Source organism: Syngnathus leptorhynchus, chromosome 12 (genome assembly GCF_054491065.1).
Source record: "Syngnathus leptorhynchus isolate UIUO chromosome 12, UIUO_Slep, whole genome shotgun sequence".
Classification (NCBI taxonomy): Eukaryota; Metazoa; Chordata; class Actinopteri; order Syngnathiformes; family Syngnathidae; genus Syngnathus; species Syngnathus leptorhynchus.
This window is the reverse complement of record NC_141206.1, coordinates 2,906,685-2,932,187: the sequence shown is the minus strand read 5'-3', so window position 1 is coordinate 2,932,187 and position 25,503 is coordinate 2,906,685. Positions and strand designations below refer to the sequence as shown.

The 25,503-nt window shown below is 41.2% G+C and overlaps 1 protein-coding gene across 6 annotated transcripts in view; it reads right to left on the bottom strand.

The window, feature by feature from the left end:
• The window catches only part of shroom3 (shroom family member 3), a 49,972-nt gene that overhangs the window by 5,604 nt on the left and 18,865 nt on the right, over nt 1–25,503 (bottom strand). For 3 of the 6 annotated variants that reach the window (XM_085925306.1, XM_085925312.1, XM_085925310.1), the window contains 16 exons: nt 18,793–18,918; nt 13,880–14,086; nt 11,458–11,774; nt 11,145–11,379; nt 10,758–10,813; nt 10,097–10,547; nt 9,721–10,002; nt 7,686–8,076; nt 7,418–7,572; nt 6,689–6,835; nt 6,137–6,591; nt 5,488–5,694; nt 4,996–5,182; nt 4,586–4,865; nt 1,767–1,843; nt 525–580 (listed from right to left, as the gene is read on the bottom strand). In XM_085925306.1, coding sequence (XP_085781432.1) covers nt 525–580; nt 1,767–1,843; nt 4,586–4,865; nt 4,996–5,182; nt 5,488–5,694; nt 6,137–6,591; nt 6,689–6,835; nt 7,418–7,572; nt 7,686–8,076; nt 9,721–10,002; nt 10,097–10,547; nt 10,758–10,813; nt 11,145–11,379; nt 11,458–11,774; nt 13,880–14,086; nt 18,793–18,918 — 3,629 coding nt within the window. Of the gene's footprint in view, nt 1–524; nt 581–1,766; nt 1,844–4,585; nt 4,866–4,995; nt 5,183–5,487; nt 5,695–6,136; nt 6,592–6,688; nt 6,836–7,417; nt 7,573–7,685; nt 8,077–9,720; nt 10,003–10,096; nt 10,548–10,757; nt 10,814–11,144; nt 11,380–11,457; nt 11,775–13,879; nt 14,087–18,792; nt 18,919–21,285; nt 23,030–25,503 lie in introns of those variants that run through there. The other 3 variants (XM_085925311.1, XM_085925308.1, XM_085925309.1) reach the window with 3 other exon arrangements.

Sequence of the window (25,503 nt, the reverse complement as noted above, 5' to 3'; positions counted from 1 at the left end):
GTGAAAATAACTGCCGGCCATTTGTGATTGAGGCACCACATTTTTTAAGTGCCACATTTTACTGAGAGCAATTTCAACTGTGTGTGAGTGTTTACCCCAAGTGAGTGTAAGCGCATTTTGAAAAGCTTTAGCATTTTTGTGATGTCTTGTTTTGCTCATGAACAACCCATTGTCATCTTCAATTTCTACTATCAGAATTTAGCTTGCAGCAAAGATGTGTCCATTGTTTTTATTTTGTGCCCACAAGCACTATGTAAGTAAATTCATAAAAAAAGGAAAATATTTGATGTGCTGTGAAGTTTTAGTGTGAAGTTATCAAAATAGCTAGTCAGCATAACTTTTGTACTGAGGTATATTTCAGACTGTACTGTACCTTTTTTTACTTTGACGTCAAAACGACTTGAACATGCTTTAACTTTATGGTTTTAAACTATTATTTCTACTTTTACATACCCATAAGCGTGGAGTGCGAATGCTTTAGCAAACACTGGAGCGCACACATTTCAACCGTTCAGCATACTCACCTAGAGAAGACCCAGCAGGTGAGGCGAGGCCCTCTAGTGGCTTGTTGTCTCCAATGCTATGCAACATAACAGGAAATTGTCAATACAATATACAAATGCATGGTCACATGGGTCAAACATTTGACTTCCTTTTGTATGTTTTTATCAGTGGGATATTTTAGCCATCTCTCTGACTAAACCCACATTCATGCTACATTGCTGCTAAATGTTCTTGTCGTGTTGACATCGATATTTGATTGACTGCAATTGTAAACTATTCGTCTTCTGTATAAGCTTTCCCACCGTCATTAAAAATTCTCCTTCTTGGTTCTGTTTACAAAGAAACAATCCATTCATGAGCTTAGTACGGCAATACAAATCTGATCTGACATCCAACCACACGAACACTAACACACACTTGCGCCACAAAAAATATGCACGCACGCACACACACACACACACACACACACACACACACACACACACACACACACACACACACACACACACACACACACACACACACACACACACACACACACACACACACACACACCGCACACACCACTGAATTCCTTAAGTGACCCCTGCCCTTCACATTTTAAGCATAAACATATCCAATAGCTTTGGCTTAATAAATCTCAGTGCACTGAAGTTGTTTGTTTTTTCAATGTCAGTGCCAGGGATTTTTGTTCTTCCTTAAATTCCTCTGTGTAAAACACATCTTCCTCTTTCCTTACCGTTACACTTTTCTAAACTCATTCCTTTTGTCTTGCCCTAGCCTCGGACTCTAATGTTTTTTCATTTGTAATTGTTCTTTGTTTTTCCAACTATAATCTCTCATTTGCTCTTCCCGTTCCAAGGAATTGCATTAAGTTTGTCCAACCCCGTATCGTTTTGTGTCCATTTTCTTCTACCTCTTTTTGGTCTTTCAGCTGTCCTGTCAATCTTACCCTAGAATCACTTGTCTCAGGTAAAAAAAAAAAAGCACATATTCTGTCACATGGACAACACAAGTTCATGTTTAACTGACCATCTACGAGTAATACATTTGTAATGAAAGTAATAGCAACTCCATTTACCATTTAGCTCACTGACATTCTGTTAGATTTTTACAGGGGATTTTGCAGGAGGCGAAATCAGATTAAACACAGAAATCTAACTGCACAAAATAGATTAGATGGAGGCAGAGACAAAGCTACAGTATACATGTAAACTACTAGGCTAGTCTGAAAATAGAGGACGATAATGTGCGTACAGTACCTGCCCTGAGTTTTAGTCCAGCGTTCAGACTCAGACACAAATGCATCAAACATCTTCACTTGATCTGATGCAGATTCCTGAAACACACACATTTTTTTGTGTATTATAATTGTATTAAGGATCTTTTCATGTAGCCAAGGCCAATTCTGACCTATAATGCGGACCTGTTACCATCTCCATCCCAAGCAGACACATTAGAGATGAATTGTTAATAGATGAAAATTCAAAATATTAAATCTGTGGCTACAATTGAAAGCTGTGTTGTCATTGTTACTTGTAAAAACTTTATTGTTTTGGCATTTCTAAATGATCTTACGTGACATGGAAATGATTGATAATTGTAAACCGAAAGTAGGCCAACGTAAATGGTCTCACATCATCACTCAATCAATTATGATGTTAGTAACTCACTAGGGTGTTCATGCAAAAAACAAACAATCATACTCTCATGCTTTTCCACAATTACATAAAAAATGTCTGTGAAATATAACAACCATTCATACACTCTCAAACACACACTGGCTCTGCTTTCACCAGAAAATACAAATGATCAATCTACTTTTGCATACAAATGTATGCAAATACTTATTGTACATACAAAGATACTGGTACTATTTTTTTTAACCTATATTGTCAGTTGCCTCTATAACAACTGCAAGCAAAATAGTGCATAGTTTTTTGCATGTATGTAAGCCTCCTTACATGGATTGAGATGGATAGGGTGTCTTGGACAAATCAGTGCTAGTAGCAGAGTCAATTTAGTGTTATACGGCTTATTGTCTTTTATTTAACGGAGTGTAAAATATCATTCTGCAGGGAAGCTTGAAGTGAAAAGAGTGTCGCTGTGTGTCTGCCTCAAATGTAAGTTGTTTATGTGACACTGGTCCCACTGATAAGGTAAACAGATGAAAGAGAAGTTGGTCTTTTGCTGCCTTTCATTTAGGACTCTGAGGATGTCATATGTATATGTGTGTGCTTGAGTTTTATCTTTCCTATCTGCCACATCAAACAGCGCCCAGCCACCATCTCCAGCTCTCCGGCACCATACAGGAAACATTGAGGATTTTAGATATTTCCTGTGTGACTCAGAACAAAATGTCCCTGAAGCCAAATGAGTTCTTGATCCTTCATCATGTAACAAAAGCACTTGAGAGTTTAATCATGACGTCATTGTCAATATTTATGTCATTGCTGATGAAATTGTGAAAGGAACAAACTGACAAGACAGAGAGGGCCATTTACGTGCATGATTCCCAAGTTACAAAATTACTGATAGGTCTAATTGGCGTATTATGGATGAGACAGAGACAGTCAAATTATTTGCCTCTTCACCTGCCTTGCGTTTATAAATATTTGCCTTTTCTTCTCTTAGGAGTTTGCCACATAAAACCTGTATGTAACAGAAGCTCAGTGCTAATAGAGCTCCGGACGTCACGTGATTAATCCTGTCTACTCAAACACATTGGCAGTAAGGTAGCGAAAAATGTATGTCCGTCAACTTTCTCCAACTATCCATTCTATCTATCCATTAGCCACCGCTTGGGTCGCCGGAGCAGCAGCTTCGGCAGAGAGTCCCAAACGTCCCTCTCCCCGGCGACTTTGTCCAGCTCTCCAAGGCTTTCCCAGGCCAGCCAGGAGACAATATCTCCAATGTGTCTAGGGTCGTGGCCCAGATCACCTCACTAGGGATCTAGGGGGCTTCCTAATTAGATGCCCTAGTGACCTTACCTAGCTTCTCTCAACATGGGAGCAAGGGCTCGACTCCGAGTACCTCCCGGATGACCGAGCTTCTCGTCCTATCTCTAAGGGTGTTTTCAGACCTGACTTTTGGTCCACTTTAAAAGGACCAGGGTTCGAGTCTCACGCTGGTACGCCGCCAACCAAAATCTGTGTTACATTAGTTTCTATATTAAAATTGGTTATATTACAACAAAAGACATTGTGAAATTGCTATACAAGTAAAGTCCTACTCCTATATATGTATATCTATGGAGAGTCAAGTAATGGAATAAAAATAAATCTTTTTTTAAATAGTATTTCTTTTTTTTAAGAAAAGTGACAGTTTTTTAAAAAGCTTTTAGATAGTGTAAGAAATGAACTATTGTAAGTGATTGTGATTCAAATCCAAAAGAATCAACATGACTGTTCACGGTTTTAGACTAGCTCTATAAATATTGCGACAATAAGAACAAAGTCACTTTTAAAGATGCTCTGCTGTTCTGGCAGCAGCTGAGTGGCTATCACAGTTGAGGTGTCTCGACTTGACTGTGTATTTTATGTTGGTGAAAAATGAACAATCCAGGTTCTCTGGTTGAACTGCATGCTCTGATTTCTATCAGACAACAAATGCACCACAGCCATCATAGTGTCAGTTAGCGAAAGCACACAGCAACACACACATAAACTGAACATGTGCCGATGAAATACAATCAGACCGACACAACGCGAAATCTCGAGATTCTCCGATTCGCCACGCATGCGCAATTAGCAAGTGCCTGACCAGGCGATCCTGTTTACAATGCGCTCTGTAATTAATATTGGACAATTACCCACGGCACAGCTGAACATCTCTCACGGCACATCCCTGTGGCGCGCCAGAAACATTGCTTTATACAACTCAATTCTACAATGTTCAATACAACAAGCTTTGCCTGCCAACCCTTTCATAATTTTAGCACATACAGTCTCTGAACAATACATTTTTACATTTTCAAAATTGACTGGCAAAAATGTAATTCCCTCCTTCCTCACCAGCAATGTGCTATTCGACCAAGTAATCAATCTGCATGATTTCGAGTGCCGGTGTCGTTGCATATTACCTGATTGTGTCTCTCTAGAGTAGGGGATGAGCGGGAGCGGGAGTGGTTTGGGATCCTTTCCTCTGATCGCTCCAAAAGATCTTCAACAGAGGCGGATTTACCAGACCCCATTGCTGGTGACCCGCTCGCCTGCTTGGACCCTAAACGCTTCTGTCGTGGCCTTGCCGTCGGTTGCATTTCTTTTGACCAAATTGAATTCTGTTTATTGGAGCTTTCCTCTTGGATGAAATTTTGTGGGAGGTGGGTGATGGATATGTGGCATTCAGGTGCTGGGTCACCACTGAGGAACACAAGGAGCAGAAGTTGCTAATTGTTTTTTGTCATAAGAATGGCATGTGATCAAACATCGCCTGTTAAAAGTGGCTAAACATGTCTCTCTTTTGGTTGTTTTAACTAGCAGATTTGGTTACCATGGGGATGAGTATGATGGCGCCCGCGGAGTGGTAACTCTGCCTGGGTAGTACAAGTTAGACTGAAGGCTTCGCAGGTCAGCTCCAGGAGAAGAGAAGTGACGCCTTTCACTCGAAGAAAGGCAGCGATCCAGGCCAGAGTCTTGGAGTGAGAGAAGGCTGGAGGTAGAGGAGAGGCTGATTGTGTCTGTGGGAGGGAATGAGGGAAATAGAGTCGAAGAATCAGGTAAAAAAAAAAAAAAAAGGAAGTGAGCCGAGTACAGTTATCTCCACTACTGTATTTGTTTTGTCTGACAGAGATGTTTTATTACATGCACAGCAGAAAAAAAATCTGGTTACACTCAACTCAGCAATTGAAGTCATACTTTGCTATGGTTCCCAAAATACAGCTCAAAATGTGAAAAACGCAATAGAATAGAAAGTAGATGAATACAAACTACTGTATGTTTTGAAGAGCACAATGCAGTTTCATTTCAGCCTTGATCCACTCACCTGAATGGTAGGTATTGTCGGACTGTAGATAAGCGCTGAAGGGCCTTGGTCCACTCCTCTCTCTTCCCTCATCTTTCTTTGCATTTTTCTTCCTCTGCACGTACTGAGCCACAGCATCTTGCTGAATCTGCCGCAAGTCTGGCCTTGATATGGTGTTGTTTGCAAATCCAAGTTCAAACATCTTCCGGCGGTCAGCCACGCTGGTCTCTAGCAGATAGGAAGATCCTGTGTCAATTTATAAGGCGAGCAACCTGAGATAGCTTTTGTGAACATGAGAACCATTAAAACAGTAGCATTAGCAATCAGTTCAGGGTGTCCCCCGCCTACTGGATTAGATCACAGTTATGTATTTTGTATTTCATATCCTGTTCGGGGTCATCGGAAAGCTGGAGTCTATACGAGCTAATTTAGGACAAGAGGTCAGGAACACTGAACTGATAGTCAGTCAATTATGTGGTTTATTCGAGAAACAATAGATATGTTATTCATCATTTCATGGTTTTGGGGAGTCGGGAATTTAGAGGACCCAAAAATAAACATACAAGCACACGGAGAACGTGCAACTAAGTCCACACGCCCAACCCGATCCTTTTTCAATGAGCAATACCCCAAAAAGAACAAAGGAGACGAGACGTTTTGTTTCTTTTACCTCCACCAAGCTTGAAGAGACCATTCTCAGAATCTGAAATTCCAATCTCATTCATGTTGTCTGGCTCAGAATAGGAGTGTTTTTTCCGGTCTGCGCTCAAACGTTTGCGTCCACCGATTCGCAACAAAGCAGGAGGTCCAACTGGCGCGACGCGGGGCAAGGCCGGGGGATTTGGGCCTTGGGTCTCTGGTCCAACCACATGGCGTTCCTTTGGAGTGTGAGCGGATGTGACTGGGGCATTGGTAAAAACGCCCACGGGTTTGGGCATGGTTTTAGGGCCTTTTTTCTCTGAGGGGGGATGGTCGCACATGAAAGGTAGAGGCTGATGGCTTCCGTGTGAGGAAGAATTTGGAGAAGAAACTGCATGTGAGGAATGAAGAGTGGAGGAATTGTGTCTTAAGGAGGTGGAGTGCAGGACCTTGGATTGCGCTTCTTTCAATGAGTCCCTGTAAGATCTGTTTTCAGACAAGGTTTTCAAATTAAGATGGTTGACAAACACAAAGCAGCAATCAGCCAATGGCAATAGATTGGCTTGCTGAAGTGACCTCTGACCTGTGGAAGGACGTGTCCTGCAAAGTGCTCGACATGTTGTTGACATCTTGTTTATAAGAGTTTTTGTTTTCGTTTTCTTCCCTGGATCCATCCAAATGGAGGCTGCTTAGGCTCCTCTCCAGGGCTGAGATGGGATCAGGTGCAGTCCTGAATACAGCAGGAAAACAACAGCGCTAAGAAAGTGCACAACCTCCCCCAAGGCTTCTGGATCTCTTTTTCTGTATGTGTATTTTATTGTGTTATTGTGCATCACAATAATGATGCCATATTTATTTTAAGAGTGGATTTGATTATTTTGAGTTTTTTTTTAATTCATTTCATGAATTTACTTCATTTACCATGATTAAAAAGTGCTTATTAAAAAGCTAATTTTTCTTCTATTTGTCACTTGCAAAATTATACCAGCACTTTAGACGTACATTTTGTTTCCTTCAACCTTTCAGCATTTTTACTGCTGATAGTCACATGAATGAGCTCAAGCTAAGCGGACTTAGTAATTGGCAACATAAAATGGCAGCCAGTGGCTTCACTTCTCACGGACTACGCGCCACTGTTAGTCCATTCAAATGTAATTTTGTGGGTACATCCTGGAGTCAAAGGACATGTGTAGAATAAGTCATTACTAAAGATAATGGGAAGGAACTCATAAAACAAAGAAAGAAACAATAAATATGGTAAGCACAGTGACAACATTCAAAATTGCAAACTCTCTGAAAAAATGTGGCCTACCATATAAATAAAACACTGTCATGGACCCACCCTTCTTTCTTGGAGTTGACGCTGCCTCTTCTATGGCTCATAGTTCTATGGGCTTTGGTGCTTCTTTCAAGCATGCTTCTGAGATCCTCTGCTCCACAATGGCCACCATAGGATTTGTCAGTCATCTGAATTTCATTACAAATTAGTCAAATAAGATTGGGTTATAAGGAGACTGGGATTTTTTTTAACCATGTGTGTGGAATGTAAAGGCCTATATTTATTGGTGTGTCTGACTTACCCTGCGGAAAGAGTTCTTGTGGGGGCCATGACTGATGCTTTGACTACGTTGCTTTCCTGCTCTGTCGCCATGCTCAAAGCGACTGACCCTCTCTAGGACAGAGAGACTACGGGTGGGTCCCTGGATACCCTCACCCAATGTATTGTTGTCATGACTACTGGCAGAGACAACACTGCTGGGGCTGGTGGAACGCTGTACCTCTACGAGGGCATTCTCGAGACGAGTCAGCGGGTGTTCTTGGTCTCTGTTCTGCTCTTTCTGGTCCGAGTGGTGGTAATGAAGAGCTGCTGAGTCACTGTGGTGACCGAGGGAGGCCTGAGTGGGGGACGCCGAGGAGGAGTGCTGAGGTTGAACTGCTGGATGGGATGGGGGTACTTGTCCCTGTGCAACTCTGAAATACAACATTGGCTCTGGATGAACACTGGATTGGTCTACCAATCTAAAAATAGACCATTAAATTGATTATTCTTGTACTCTTTCAGATTTAAAAACTGTAGTAATCACTTTTGTTTTTTAATAGCACCAATTCAAAAACGAGTCATTTTGAGGCACTTTCCATGAGGAGCATTTTTCTCACTCTTAAAAAAAAAAAAATCAACTCGACCCGACAATACCTAATTATTATTGTTATTATTCTATCCATTATTCAATGAATCGAATAAACAGATAGTGTATGATATGTAAGTGTGTGAAAATATCCCCCCAGATTACTGTTTATTAACCCATTGATTTTGTTTATTTGGTATTATTTAGTGAATAAGTTTGATGAGATACAAAATATAAATCAGATTGATTCCATGAAGGACTAGATTAATCTGAGAGTTAATACTTTTGAGACCCTAAAATTGGAAGGTTTGGACATTGTTTTGTTAAAAATTATTGTAACACAAGGTGATTGATTTAATGATCGATTTGTTGTCGACAAATCAATTAATTTCGACACCTCTGCTCAGCACAAAGCCAAAACTCAACAGTGAATGCCCGTGACCTTTGATCCTTCAAGTGGCACTGCATTACAAAAAAAAAAGACATATTGTGTAAAACTGTTTGTGTCCTAATCTGCAAGTTTCAATTCTTTCGGGCCATGGTCATCTGAAATGACACAAAATAGAAAAATGTGCTGTGGGCTGACGAATCCACATTTCAAATTGTTTGTGGTTATCATGGACGGTGTGTCCTCTGGGCTAAAGAGGAAATGTACCACCCAGATTTTTATCAGCGAAAAGTTCAAAAGCCAACGTCTGTGATCTGGGGGGGGGGGGCTTAATGCATGCCTACTCACGAGTACCTTGCACATCTGTGAAGGCACCATGAATGCGTAAAGAAACAAGTTTTGCAGCAAAATAGGTTGTCTCAGGGATAGCCCCGCTTATCTTGGCGAAAAATGGCAATGCTTATTCTGAAAATGTACGTCTCAATATAAAGCACAAAACAAAAAAAAAGACCACATCATGTCAAAAACACATGACAAGCCCTAAAAAAATTAAGATACAAGGTTATACTACACCGGAAGATTCTTTTGTGCAGGGGCCAACATTTTGTCTGTAAGGACCATATGAGTAACCCGTTCTAAAAATAACTCCTCAGAATGACGTGTCTAATTTTTTTGCATTGCTATTCTAAAAGAATATCATTACCATTATTTACCAGTAAGCTTCATGTAATTTATTGTTGCTAATATTTCACAGTGCTACATCTGCATTGGTATAAATTTGGAAATGACTTGTAAAAAACTAGTGAGAAAAGTAAAACATATTTAAAGGTCAATATTGTAGAGCATGACATTACTCGTAGCAACAAGCTAGCGGGCACAATGGTCTCGAGACAATCCCCCCGCCGGGAACAATAAAGTGTCGACCGCTCGACTGACCGCCCGCCTGTGCAAGTCTATCCTAAAGTATACAGTAACATTTGCCTGCTCATTTGACTAATTCAGAAGTTCTATTTAATGCCATGAAATCTTACCAAGTTTTCAACTTTAATGTATTAGGATCTATTTTCCCAGTATTACTTTGCAATTTAAAACTCTACATACCTTTTTACATGCCCCCCAGAGTGCACAGTTGTGTAAGGGTCCCTCCGCTCTTGGAATGTCTGGGGTCCGAGAGCCACAGTTGACTGAGTTTGGGGATTTAGGACATCTTGTTCTTGCAACATGTGGTTGTGGGGTCCTTGGTTAGAATGCATATGGTGATGAGGGCTATGAGCCCGGGGCCCTTGCTGGTCGTGAATCATGTTGACCCCTGCCTGGTTCTCGGCTCTTTCTGCTGCCGGAAGTTTTCTATTGAGACCAAAATCATTATCCTCCAGTTGTTTCCTGCGAGGCAACAGAACATTAAGGTTCAGGAGGAACATGTATGGAATACTTTTACAGTTTAACATGTCTAGTGATTGACACATTTGATCATTACCTTTCTGATTCATGTACTCTGCTCTGCTTTGTGGAAACTGTTGGAATGGTGGAGTGGGGATATGGAGACGAATTGTTCATTTGGTGACCTTTTTCGATAGATGGCAGTTTTTCATCTCTCAATTGCTCGGTCGTCTCCTCCTCCTGTCCTCTGACTTTCTGCTGCTGCCGATTGCTGTCCTTGGCCAGAGCAGGATAAACTCCTGAGGTGGATAACATGGGACTTGAGCTGGGCATCTGTGCATAATGGGGTTCAGGTTGGGGTACGAGGTATACTCCTGTGGGCAGAATAAGGCGTCCTGATTGAGGAGCTGGGCTTGTAAGGCTTGTAGCAGGTCCAGAAGGTGAACCTGGCGGGGAAAAGCCCTGTCGAGGTTTTGTGATGGGGCTGCTCTCTGGACTCTTTTCTATAACTGTGTGGAGGTGACCCTCGGTGATGCACGAGCCTTTCGCTGAAATTACAAGACGGTAAAATGTCAATCAATAATTTTCTATGCGGTTTATCCTCTTTAGGGTGACAGACAAGATGGAGGCTATCAGCAGGTTAATCCCAGATCAGGTAACATGTCTTGTACAGTATAAATGAAAAAGGGGTGGATTTGGGGCGTTCTTTCTCTGTTCTTAAAGATTCAAGAATTTTTATTACCAAGTAAATACTGTACCTGCACTTGAGGCAACTGAACCACTGGAGTGATGATAAGAGCCCTTCTGCAGAGACCTGATTGGAACAAAATCCATGAGACTATAGCAAATTAATGGTGAAAGCAAGGTATAGAGTGCCCCAAAAATATGAAAAAAATGTAATCTAGTAGCGCAGCAAATTCTCACTCAAATGCTAAATACACAGATAAACACTAAGTGTAATGTTATACTTTTCCAAAATTCTTACAGCATAAAATAAATAATGAAAATAAAAATACACACCAATGATGAATTACTGATATCAATGTTGCTTCTTTCAAAACCGTGTATTGCCTTTAGTTAGCATTCATTAAAAATGTAATGAATTGAAATGAAATAAAATGAAACCTCTGATCCAACCATCTCACCTATTAACCACCCGGGGTTGCTCCACGCTTGACCAAGAGTTGGGCCTCTCATGGTTCTTAATGGCTGCAAAGCTGTCGCTCCGCCGGGGTGGAGCAGGTGCCCCTTTCAGGTTTTCGTAAGAACTGTGACTGGTTCCTGGTGCCCATATTGGACCCACACTGTGCCTGTTTGCAGCCAGCACACCACTGCTACTTGCACCACTACTGTTGCTGCTGCCACGGTAACACACTCCACCTGTTGAACCAAGGGTTAAGAATAAATTAATTCATTCATTCATTGAATTCACAAAGCCCAAAAAACATGGTACTTTACTTGGTAAATCTCTGCTGTGCCCTCCCTTTGCTCCTTCCCCACTTTTTGAATCACTGCTATGTAGTGATAAAGGAGACCTCAGTTCCTGCTCCTGAGAGAGACCCTGTTGGGCATTGTAAAGTGTCCGGATGTAACGTATGTCAGCTTGTTGCATCTCGCTACTTCCTCCTCTCTGGGGTACGGTCTCCAGTGAATAGGAGCGCTCTGCACTGAATGTCGGAGCAGAGGCAAGGTACTCTGGAATACTGGAACTGGTAGAGAAGGAGGAATATGCAGAGTCTCGCTTGCTGTGGAGGTGATCAATGCTGTTGGAAGACCTATAACGAGATGTGAAGGTTATTAGAGTTGATAAATTACACGAAGAAACCACTTCATTATTTTAGCTGATTTTTAGAGAAATTTCCTTTGCGTGTGTGTCTGGCTTCCTGTCTCTGTCACGACGTGTTTTGTGACTGATTACTACCCACTCGCGTGGCCAAACTTGGTAGTTTTTCTTTATTTGGATTGGCCTTTGGGACAGAACCCTTCAAACTCTGCATAGCAACAAACTTTTGCGCTATATTCTGGCTGTCTGCTGTATGCACGCTTGCTCCATTTTGCTCCTCTTATTTATCTATTTATTTATTTATTATTTAGGTTATTTGGTTGTTACTTATTCATCGCTCTTATCTATTCGTTTTTACTCTTTGTGCTATTTGCTTGAAATTGACAATAAAGTATAAAATATACTTTGACGGTCTGTACCATGTGACATGACCAAACAAAGAGTACAATGAATTGTCTTAATCAATTCATTTCAATACAAGTATAGAATGTTTAATTTCATCCCACTTATTTTTAACGTGCGTCCTACAACATGAATTTTATAAACAATAATGTGAACATCTATGCTCAGTTTCATGTTGGTTTTAAGATTGAGGCATAACTACCTTATCTTCGACCCGACACTGTCCTTCCACCCTCATGTTAGCTCAGTTGTCAAGACCTCCTACTTCCACCTCCGCCGCATTGCCAAAATCCGACACTGCCTCTCTTTCTTTCCCTGCCGCTGAATTCATCCATGCTTTCATCCCATCCCGTCTTGACTACTGCAACTCACTTCTCACTGGCATCACTGCGCACTCACTCCATAGACTTCAACTAGTCCACAACTCTCCTGCCCGCCTCCTTACCCACACCCAGTTCTGCGAACACATCACTCCCATTCTCCACTCTCTTCACTGGCTCCCCATCAAGCAGTGTATCAACTTCAAGATACTCCTCACCTTCAAAGCCCTTCACCACCTGGCTCCCCTTTACCTATCCGACTTCCTTATCCCCTACCGCCCCACCCGTCCCCTCCGATCCTCCACTACTTCACGTCTGACAGTCCCAAAATCCAAAATCAAATCCTTCGGCGACAGCCTTCTCCTGCACAGCAACCCGACTCTGGAACTCTCTCCCTCAATCTGACTCACCCTCACTCCGCATATGTAAGTCCCGTCTAAAAACTGACCTCTTTTCTCAAGCCTACGAACTCCCCTACCCATATAACTGGTATCCTTTTCCTAACTTTTTCCGATTATCTGCTCGCCCCCGTACGTCCTCGCCTTGTTTTCCTGTAAGCGTCTTTGGGTCTTTGAAAAGCGCTATACAAATTTAATGTATTATTATTATTATTATTATAACTAGCATGTAAACAAGAGAGATGAGAGAAATTGTGAACCTATAAGAGATCGTAACAGTTATTGAATGGGTAGATTAATTCGCATGAATGCATCACAGAAACATTGTTTAACTGTTACTGTTTGTAAAAGATTCAATAAACAAACATTAAGAGGCTTTACCAGCAGATCCAAACCACTATATGTCATGGCTTGGTCTTTAACGGTTTCTTCTAAGATACACTCACTAAGCTACATCAATGATCAAGAAACACACAATGGCAGTAGTAAAATACATCGAGAAGTCAACAGAAACATGTTATATTCCAATTGAAAGAAAGATTCAATCAAACTGATAGGAAAAGCATTCATCAGACAGCAAGATAATGAACGACCCAAAGCAACAAAGGAGATAATCAAGTGAGAAAAATGGAAGGTTTTCATCTGGTCAAGTCAACCTTGAGATTTAAACCTCATAGAGGATGCATTTGACACATGAAAGTGGAGACTCCCAAAGCAAACGATGGAAATCTAATAGCGTTTTACAACGCAATATATTGCGTTTCAATATTTAGGATTCAGAAAAACATTCGACTGTCATTGGCTAGCTCTGCTTATGCAATCATTGGCGAAGGTATGACACGTCAATCATTACAGGCGGCACCACTGATTGAAAATTAAGGATTTCCTCCTTTACTTTTCATCTAAACTTGGCTAAAATGTGTCCTCTTGCATGTATGGGCTTCACTTCATTCAAAGTTGTTATATTTTATACAAACCTGGCAGAGGAGAGTTGTTGACAGGAGGAGTAGGCAGGGTGGGCCCCACTGTGGGTGTGATGGCCCAGTGTATGTTGGTGCTGGAGGTGCGCTGACTGAGGAGGATCCAAGCTCTCCATGCTGCCTCTTGAGCTGTACTGGTCAGGACTCTTCCTCAGGTAGCCGCCATCTGACTCAAACGCACCCGAGAGGTCTGTGGTGGAGGCACTGCTCAGCACACAGATGGACGCACACTAAGTACCAGGAAGTATCATTTTATGTGCATACAAAAACAAGAAGTATTCAGTGAAACAAATGTGCATTCACTATTCCTAAATTAAGAAATGGGAAGTTATTAATATTATTAACCTAGAAAGTATTATATATGCAAAGTTCATTTACGGTCAGATTCTAACTTTATAAACTCAACATAAATGTCATTTATTGGCGGTAGGGGTGAATGTGAGTGTGAATCGTAGTTTGTTCATAAGTGCCAATTATTTGCCCATGAATATGATAAGCGATATAAAAGATGGATAGATGGATGAATGTTATCCATTATATTGTATATCCACAATCAGTTTTAATCATAATCAGTCAATTCATGAACAAGTGTACAGGATGAGCTCCAACAAAAAAAAACAAGTCATTGGATTTGGCACTACTTTGCCAGCATCCTGAAGCTGTCAAATTAAATTGTGCAGGTTCCCCAATGAACGAACCAAATTCCTTTGAAATAAAGGTTTTACATGACAACAATACAACAAATTGATTCCCACTGCATCCTGTCAGAAACACTTCCGATTTTGTGCACATCAGTGGCGCAATTTGGATATGCACCATGCCAGTGCAAAGCGGAGAAAAAAACATAGTATGTGTTGGATATTCTCCGATCGGAATTAGGCCTCTTCCAAATATGGCTGCAAATCTGCTATATTTATCGGGCACAATGTATAATAGCGTTAGTGAAAACAGTACTTTGAGAACCATAGGCACAGACCACAAAATAAATATTGTACATTTGGAAAATGAAGTATTGAAAGAACACTTCACAAAAGGGACACGTTCTACCATTATTAGAATAAAAAATTGGAAGGCAATGTCCCCCCCCTTATGTTTGGATTTCTGCATTCGTGCGATTGATTTACTCCTGATGAAGGTGGTGAAGTGGCTATTTAGCTCTCTGGGCCAGCGTTTGCTTAGCATAGCACAATTCTTATCAAATAGTGGGGTGGAGGGCCAATACACTTCCAAAATGTATGTAAACCTCAAACTGCAACTTTATGTTTCTAACATTCAAACAATTCACTCAGATAGCTCATTATTATGAAATCATTTTACACATCAAAGCATTTTCACCTAAATTCAAACACATTTCATGTAACAAAAATGCCAGACTTAGTCAAGCATCTTCACAAAGCACCTTTAGATGCCCACTCTGATCTCCAATGGAAGGAGTGAATAATAATATGTGAATAAGTGAATAATATAAAGTTCGAAATGTAAGCGTGGATGTGAGGACAGAATTAGAACAAGAGGTTTCTCTGTGTTTCTTTCAAAAGCTTAAAAACATTGACAAATGTGACCTAACAAAAAAAAACATGAGACATGGACTGAAAATGAAGTTTTGGGTGTTGCAAGTGACAGTGTGTGTGCGCGCGTGTGTGTTTGTGCATGTGTGCATCTACGTCACACTTTGATTCACCAACTCTTCCAACCGAACACAATGCAATTGCTGATTTTGAAAAGAGGGCAGTCTTTGTCATTCTTTTTTTCTGTGTCAGTAACTTTCCTGCTTCTCCATGTTCTGTCAGCCCCACTGCCTCTACCCACTGTTTCTTAGGTTTAAAGCCATGATATTAAAAACAACATTTAATCCAGAATAGCTAAGTATGAAGTCAACATAGCAGTACAGCAGTCGAGTGAGTGGGGCGCGTGTATCTGTTGTTGGGGGTGAGATGTTGCCATGGGAAACCCGGAGGTGACGTCGGGAGGGAGCATGAAGAATTCCCCCACTCTTTGGGTACTAGCGTCAATGCCCCCGCCTAACAAACAGAGTCATGTCAGAGCCTTTTAAGTCCATTCACTGCTGTTTGACCAAAACACTGACGTCAGTTCGTCTGACGATATAAATCTCCTGTCCAACCCCTCCTCTTTACATAACAGGTACGCAATATGCAATACCACACGTTTAATAAAGGTTTGTGCATAAGTTTGCATTTTAATAATACAAATATAATTTTATTTTATTGCTTTGCTTTTAAGGCAGCACATGGTCGACTGGTAAGCACAGGGGTGGGCAAACCTTTTGACTTGCGGGCCGAATTGGGTTCTAAATTTTGACCGCGGTGCCGAACCAGGAGCAGATGGATGTAGTGTTTGTGTGAAGTAGTATAAATGACACGTAAAAGTCATTGCATAAAAGGTTTTAGCCTTTAGTAAGTAGTAAAGCATGGATATTCAAAAAACAAATGCATTTATTAACAGCATTAAAATTAATATTTCACCCAAAAAACTGCTATCAGTGAGTCTCAGTAAATACAACACTGTTATAATTTATTTGTTTATTTGTTTATTTATTTATATTTATTTGTCGCTCTTGTTTATTCATTGTTTGTGCCTTCTTGTTTTTACTTTTTGTGTTGATTTTTTGGATGTTTTGTTATATGTCTTGTCACCGTGTGATAGTGGGTAACGCAGTTTCGATCTCTTTGAGTGTCTTGGCATATGAAGTGATTGTCAATAAAGCTGACTTTGACTTTGATGAATAACAGTTTCCATCACTTCAGCGCCTGCAGGTCAAATTTATTAAAAATATGTTTATCTTATGAGGCGAAATCACATCAAACGGCAAACATTCTGACCAAATACATCATCTTGAAGAATCGGCAAAAAAATACATCCAAATAAAGTAATCAAAACGGCAACACGGTGAGGGGTATCTGAAAATCAGAGCAGACCTTTAACTCACAGACACCTGGTGACAAAGGTGAAAAAACGGGAAACACTTCCTTAAAGTTGGCCTTAAGAACTTTTAAAGTTAATGGGTACCTTTGGTCAACCTGTATAATGCAGGCACTGATTTAGTATAAAGTAAATGTACAATATCAAAAAAGAAATAACACGACACCTCTTAGGGACAAGAGATATAAAGCCTGAAACATTGCCGTTTGACCAGCACTTTTGCTGCCTGGGTAAAGAAATATGGCGCCCCGGATATGACGTCCTAAAGTTGACGGCACACACTACTGAGTACGTACACGCACGTGTGAGTGTGCACCGAGCTTTCTGACAGGGCTTCCGGTAGTAAATGCGCGGGCGGGCGGTTCGCCATCTACTGGGGAAACGCAGTCATTGCAGGGAATATGACCCCCAAAAAAGTTTACTAATATAATGTATTGAGGGTTGGCGGGCTGGATGTGGCCCGCGGGCCGTAGTTTGCCCATGTCCGGGTTAGCACGTCTACCTCACAGTTAGTAGGGTGCGGGTTCGATTCCACCTCGACCCTCCCAGTGTGGAGTTTGCATGTTCTCCCCGTGCCCGCGTGGGTTTTCTCCGGGCACTCCGGTTTCCTCCCACATCCCAAAAAACATGCATGGTTGAACGATTGAGCACTCCGAATTGCCCGTAGAAGTGACTGTGAGTGCGGATGGTTGTTCGACTCTGTGTGTATTGCAATTGGCTGGCAACCGGTTAAGTTCCCCCGCCTACTGCCCAATGACTGCTGGGATAGGCTCCAGCACGCCCGCGACTCCCGTGAGTGCCTAGCCCTGCAAAATTGCTGCACAGTTCATTTGTCAAGTTATGGAAGTATGTATTAGGAAGTAGATCAATTTAAGAGGCAGGTGCAAAGCAGCATTTAAAGTGGTGCCAGTGTAGCACAACCAAAATGAGAGGAAGTAGGGAGAGCCTTTGCGCACATGTCAATTTTTCAGAATGCCACAAACAGAAATTTGCGTGACGAATCATTTTTTTCCAGCAATGCCCTTTTGGATCTTCTGTAAGGGCTATCCTGGAGTCAGTCACAGTCATGGTTCGTGCCATAATCATTTACAATATGACATTAGTTTTCCAGGTGCACTGTCCCAAGTTTTAAATGCAATGTTATTGTAGATGTGCGGTGTGCTCCCAAATGCTTTATATTAAAAGCCAATCAAATCTACCTGAAACACAAAATTGCATTGAGGTTGCAGACACCCCTGGAGCCCTGGATTCAAAACACACTTTTGACACAAGGCTTTAATCCAACCAAGCAAGAATCGAACCAATGAGAGAACTGTGCAACTGACTCGGTCAAAGAATGAACAAGAAACTGCTTCAGAATACTCTGTTAAACATGGCAAACTTGTCTCCCATTAAACGGGACCATTGTACGGTCTTATATTCGGGGTCTAGACATTATCACTATTTTCACTTGTGCGCAGCGGTAAGTTAAAGGTTGCTGGTATCGACTGAGTATGTTGCTGTGATCGTGTGCGTCTTTGACACAAAGTGAGTATATACATTTCATTGTTACTACTGTCCACTGTTGTGCCATTTGTCCGATCGCAGTTTGCTTCTATTATTGTATGTTGTGCAAATACTGTATCCCTGGATTCTGTTTTCCCATATTGAAGCAAACATACTCAGAACATTGTCATGCATGTAATACTGGCTCTGAATGAGAACCGATTCTTCTCAGCTTGTTAAGTGAGTAGAAAAGTAAATGAAACAATTTCCTCATATTCCTCAACTAATTCATTTACTTTTTTCTTGAGTGAAAAAACTATGTCTGATCAATGACTAGAATACGGATGAAGTAAAGAAATAATCCTACAAAAAGAATCACATTACAATAAATACATTTTGTATCGTGAATTTACTGTTATAGGCCAGTTGTGTTTGTTTGTATTCAATGTAATTTTGAAACAGTCCAGAATCCAGAAAACACTGACCTTGCGTGGTAACTGTGGTGCCAGGCACTGCTCATGGTGTCCATCCCTTCCTGCTCTGACTCTTGCTGACCTTCCCCCAGTTTTGTTGAATGCCACGAGTGAGGACGAGATGCTGTCTCATTGCGTCTGCGGGGTTTATACACAAACAAATTGTTTTTGCAATTTCAAATTACTATACTTGCTATGTAGTTCCTTGTTCTCTGGCTTCACATACAGTCCAAAACCAACTATTATATGGTTCACAGAAAACTGTCTTTGTCTGTGTTAGTGGCAGAAATCAATACCCTTTCTCATGTCAGCAGGGATAGGCTCCAGCTTTGTCATTGGTGACTTTATATCACAAAAGGTGCTATTGTATGTGTATGTAGGGTTGAAGCATACATGGACACGGACGATTGGTGTTCAAGGCAGTCCTTAAGTGCCATCCACAAGTCTTCTTGTAGTTCCTTAGAAACACACTATCTCCTGCATGGACTCTAGCGAGTCAGTTTCTGCTTCCATCAACGCAGAACGTGTACCTATCCTGCACTGAATTTATAGGGGATGAGTCGGCTGTGTTCACACTCACGAAGGTGCAAACCCCTGCTTCTAACTTTTTTGATTTGCAAAAATACCAAAGGAATTAGAAAACTACGCCTATGCGGTTACACCGTGCTTGACCAAAACATTTGGGATGCAAGATTCATCATTTTTATTAAAAAGTAACAACATCATAACTACTGAGTGATAATTCCATTAATACAACTGAAGGCATCCAAATACGTACGTCTGCTGTAATTTGTAGTAATTATAAAATTGTGTGCGGAACAACATATCAAACAACAAAAATCTTTATGTCATTGGAATTTGTCTGAGACTTCACATTTCACATTACTCAAGATACACTTGGCTGTCCCGTATTTATTCATGTTGACAAACAGGAAGAGATCGTATCTGCCTAAGTAGAAGACAGCTACGTGAAAACCTGCATGTCTCAGAACCTCATGAACGTGCGTAAAGAATGCAACTGGATGCATCCGTGTTTTATCATTTGTGCTACCATGATACGAAATAACTGTCAATGTTCTGCATTGTTTATGCAGTTCAGAATTGCAGGCGAGCTGAGCTCATTTTAGTTAATTCAAGGGGACTACACCCTCTAGGGCAATTGCGGTTAGGGAGTTCAGCCCATGACTGCCACATACAGTCTGCTACGTATGTTTGGTTTATTCCAAACATGCAAATGATATACACCACATACATAAACAAGCAAAAAAAAAACAACTCCATATTAGCACAAAATGTACAGTGAAAACGACAAAGAGAAAAAAAACTGAACAGCAATGTCCAAAAAGTCAGCTATGTTAACCAGTACACCACTAATTATCCCTACGCACGTACGAACAAATAGGGCTGAAAAATTAATGATTGGAGTTGAATGCAATTTTCATTCTGCATTTTTTGGAGGGCGGCGGGCTGCATTTTGGTCAGTTGTCAAGTGTCACTTTTCATATGAACTGCTATTTTTATGTATTTTTTGAGATGTTATCTAGATATGTTCAGGCACGGTGGAGAACTGGTTAGCACGTCCGCCTCAGTTCGGAGGACACCGGTTTGATTCCAACTCCCTGAGTAGAGTTTGCATGTTCTCCCCGTGCCTGCGTGGGTTTCTCCGGGTCGTCCGGTTTTATCCCCCAAAAAATGTATGGTAGGCCAATTGAGCACTCCAAATTGCCCATTTGTGTGATTGTGTGATTTTTTTTTTTGTATTTTTGTCTCTATGTGCCCTACATTACTGGCTGGCAACCAGTTCAGGGTATCCCCTGCCTACTGCCCAATGACAGCTGGAATAAGCTTCAGCACGCCCGCAACCCCCAGAAGGACAAGCGATACAGATAATGGATGGATAGATATGTTCAGTGTTGTTTACATATATAGCGTATTTTCTGGAATATGTAGCAGTTTTTTTCATAGTTTGGGTGGGCGTGCGACTTACGTATATGACCGACTTATATGTGAAATTATTAGCACATTATTACTTGATCATTAACACATTACTTACTTACTCGTTTAGTTGATCACTTCATATGTTATTTTGACTTTAAACCGAATGAGGGGAACTAGTTTGGGTGGCCGTGCGACTTACTTTTAAAAAATTGTTATTGTAATACAGATCAACACATTACTTGTGCGTGTTAAAATGTACTGGGGAAGAAAACGCTGAAAGAAAAATCTTGTTTCACAATATTAAATGGGGTTGTCAAATCTAAATAAGGATATTTTTTTAAATCATTAACCCGTTTTAACAAATATTCCCCTCATTCACGAGTCAGTCCTGGAACCTGAGCCACAATAATCTGGATAAACAACAAAATGACATTTATCATACCAATAATTGGATTGTACCAAACCACCCATTGAGAGATACATCATTCCCCAATAGATTTGTATGTTGTTGCAAAAAGCCATTATCATTTAGCGTGCAATCAAAGAAATCAATATGATCCATTTTACCTGGATGTGAATCTAAGGACTTTGGAAATGAGACCAGTTGCCAGATTGTTGACACTAGCTTCCGACGGTGTCCGACACAGAGTCCCCTCAGACCGGCCCAGCGCTGCTTTCTTCTGCTTCTTTCGAAGCTTCCTACGGTAAAATGCCTCCAACAACTCCATGCCCGTGCTCCAAAGTCCACCTCTTGTAATTTATATTCACGGCTCTCTTACAAAAAACGATAAGAGCTTTGTCCACCGTGCAATGAACTTTACGGGAGTAGTTTGACCTGTGAAATTTTGAAATACCTTCAACCTTTAACAGTCTTTCACATCCTTTCTTATTTTATGTCTCCAACCTAATATCCAGTCTTTTGTTTCTTCTCTATGTATACTGAAATATTTTCAGCATGGCTACAAAGAAACCCCTTGCGTACTGAGCCTCAACGACTGCATCTCTTCCCCTCTGCTTCTATTCTGGTACTGCTAGGCTGGAGAGAGTGGCACAGCTTTAGCCCCTGACCTTGAGCGTGTTGAGCAATTGAAGCAATTACGACTCATTAGGCTGCTGCGTGTAAGAAGCATGAAGTAAACATCCTTAGTTTGGCTGGATGGTAGCGATGGAAGTGTGCAGACAGAGGAGAAAGAGGGAGGACGATGATGAGAGAATGAGTTCCAGGAAAGGGCACGAGAATGGAATGCGATAAGAGAAAAGAGATGTGAGTGTGGGACTAACGATTCTATGTTAAGAAGGAAAATAACGACATCACACACAAGATAAAGAAACAGCAGGACGTCAAAATGTAGTGAAGAAATTGGCAAGAGAATAAAAACAGGAGGGATTACATAAAGAAAATTAAAAAGCGGGAAAGAATAACGCCTTCATTTTTATTCTCTTTATTTGCGATTTTAATACTCATAGCACGTGTGCATTTTATTTTAAATACTTAAATAGTTATTGTATCAACTGGCTTAATTAGTTCATATGCTTAAAAATTTGAAGTGTTTATATAGTTTATACAGTCTTTTTGAAGCTGCGGGGACTGTCATCTCATAATGTAGCGTGTGGTTTGTGCGAAGAACAAAAGGTTAGATAGGTTGTTCAAAAATAGAATAAAAAGCTAATTATTTAAGGGTACCATGCTATCAAAATTGATTCTTTTTCTAATGTTCTATGCATAACAAGAAAAAATGAGTCTTTAAGTCAAACTTGTTTCTAGTGAGTGTTGGACTTCGCCAAGGCTCTACTTGGTCACCATTCTGTTCATAACCATTTTGGACAGAATTTCTAGGCACAGACAAAGGTCCGGTTTAGTGGCCTGAGTATTTCACCTCTACTTTCGCAGATGATGTGGTCATTTTGGCTTCATCAAGCCAGGATCTCTAACTTTCACTGAGGTGGGTCGCAGCAGAGTGGGAAACAGTTGGGATGAAAATCAGCACCTCCAAATATGAAACCGTGAAAATCAGCACCTCCAAATCCAAGACCATAATTCTCAGTAAGAAAAGGGTGGAGTGCTCTCTCCAGGTTGGGGATGAGAATTCTGGTACAAATGGAGTAGTTCAAGTATGTTGCAAACTTGTTCAGCATGGAGTGTGAGATCAATAGGCGAGTGGGTTTAGCGTATGCAGGCATACAGATTCTGTATCGGTCCATCGTGCTAAAGAGGGAACTGAGTTGGGAGTCAAAGCTCTGGATTTACCAGTCCATCTATGTTCTTACCCTCACTTATGGTTCTACAAGCTGAGTCGTGGCCGAAATAACAACATTGTGGATACAACTAGGCAGAATGAGTTTTCTCCGCAGAGTGTCTGGGCTCTCCCTTACGGATAGAGTGAGGAGTTCGGCCATCCCGGAGGGACACAGAGTGGCGCCACTGCTCCTCCACATTGAGAGGAGCCAGTTGAGGTGGATCGGGATCTGATTACAATGTCAACAGGGATGCCTCCCTGGTGAGGTGTTCATCGTGTCCCGGCTGCCTTGGGATTTCCTCAGTAGAGCTGGACAAAGTGGCTGGGGAAAGGGAAGTCTGTACTTACCTGTTCCCCTTTTCAAGCAGTGTCCTGTGTGACCTGACCCCAGATATGCAAATGAAAATGGATGGATGGATGGATGTATGTGTTGACCAACAGACGGATGGATAAACTGCTTTGCATCTCTGGCATCTAAAACCAACCGAAATAAATTTTATTGTGGGCATTTACAACCCAAAGTACCTTACAAAGGACATTAAATATTATTTTCCAAAATTGTTGCGTGGGAACTTCAAGTATTATATTATTAATAGATTAATGTTGATATTGTCACTGTTTCTAGTCCACATACATCATTCATATGATTACAACCATGGAAAAAAATGCTTTCTCATATTACTTTTTTTATCCACTCATAGGAATGATATACTAATGTGCCAGATGCCAGATTAGACAAATTGTGTACGAGCTGTTTTAATGAGGAGTTTCCCTGAGTACTTAGACCAAACACAAAGTCTGTTTTTCAACAAAAGTGCCGTGGGAAACAGTTGCTGCAGCCCGAAATAAGTGATATCTCTTAAATCTGCCAGAAATCAAAATAGACGATTGCCAAAGCACGGGGTGTGAGTGTATGACACGTTGTGTGAGCATGTCATAAGTAGGTGTTCTTTTAACAACACACTTTAAGATCGTGGTGAAATCATTTTTAGGACCTATTTGGGTTCGACTAAGACATCCCTGAAATCAGTTAAAAAACGAACGTGACAATTTCTTCACTCAAAGTGTATGCACATTCCATAGTCAAATAGGATAGAGAGACATGATTGCACTGCTAATAGTCGATGGTAGATGTGCATAAGTCTGACAAAGGGAATTGTTTGTATTGCTTTGGTGCGGGTGTGTGTGTTTAAAGCAATAATATGATGAGCTCAGTTTTAAAAAATGTCAGCAGTAAAAAAATTCAACCGGGAATAAATGAAAAGAGTTGAGGGAGAAGAGGGGAGCAGAGGGGAGGAGAGAAGGGAGGAACTGAGATAAACACTGGACAGGGAGGAGGAGGGTGTAAAGTAGAGAAGTGGCGTAAATGTATGGAGGAGGGAAGGAGAGACTAAGAACTTGTTCCGGGCACCAGAAAGAAAGCATTAAAATGAGGGCAGAAGTGCCAATAAACTATAAGAGTGGAAGGAGAGCAAGAGATGGAGAGATAGAGGGGAGAAGGAAAGGAAATGAAAGGAATGGGGGATCCTGTTATCAATGTCCCTCACAAATCAACACCCAGCCTCGCGGGGCTCGGGTCCACTTCCGGTTTTTGGACAAATCAGACACAAGAATCCTCCCCATGTCCACCCAACGTTATCTGATGACAGCCCCCGAGCCAAGGGGATTGTGGCAAACGAATAGACATTTGGTGCTTTCTTAATCTGAAGAGCAGAGAATCTATACCTTTTTCCCAAAGATTCCTTTTACAGTTCGCAAAGTCCAAATGACCGCTGCCGCTGTAAAAAAAAAACATCATGGAAACCAAGCCTATGGTGTCCGAAGGCTTCTTCCCAGGACAGGAAAGAGCTACGAATCCAAATGTAAGTATAGGTTGAACACACCATGGTCTATCACGACCCTATACTGCAAACAAAGAAGCAAAATCCTAATTACATCAACTAAGTAACCCACCTAGCTTGAATGCACGGTGTTGGAACACTTGATGACATAAGATTTCAAAAAGCAATAACATCCCATCTTAAACCAGCAGAAAGTTCATCCAACATCTTCAAATTGATCGATTCAGACCTGACTGTTTGGTCCAGGGTTCGATTCTAACGCTGGTCCAGACCTCTTATGCAGGTGTGAATACACACAAATGAATCCTGGTGCTGATTAAAGAACAGGACCGAGACCCAATTTTTAAAATGGTCTCGGTTCGATTCCAAACGGACTCTGGTGTGGTTCGCTTCAGGTGTGAATGTAAACAGCGTAGAGCCAAACCAACAGCTCAAATATGCAGAGCAGGAATGTACCACGTAGGACTCGCATCTTTTTCTCCATTTCCGGGTCTGTGTTCTGTATGCCGCCCTGGTCATTGCTGTCCATTGGGAGCACAGATCGTCACAAGCGTGGATGCGTTGACAAAATATACTTCAATTGCAAAATGTACAAAATGTCTGAATGGGAACCGCACCAAATGAACAAATAAAAAAATAAAAAAATTAAGTCTGCTTTTGCCCCGGACCAAACAACCGGACTTTTCTGATCTGAATACACCCTTAGA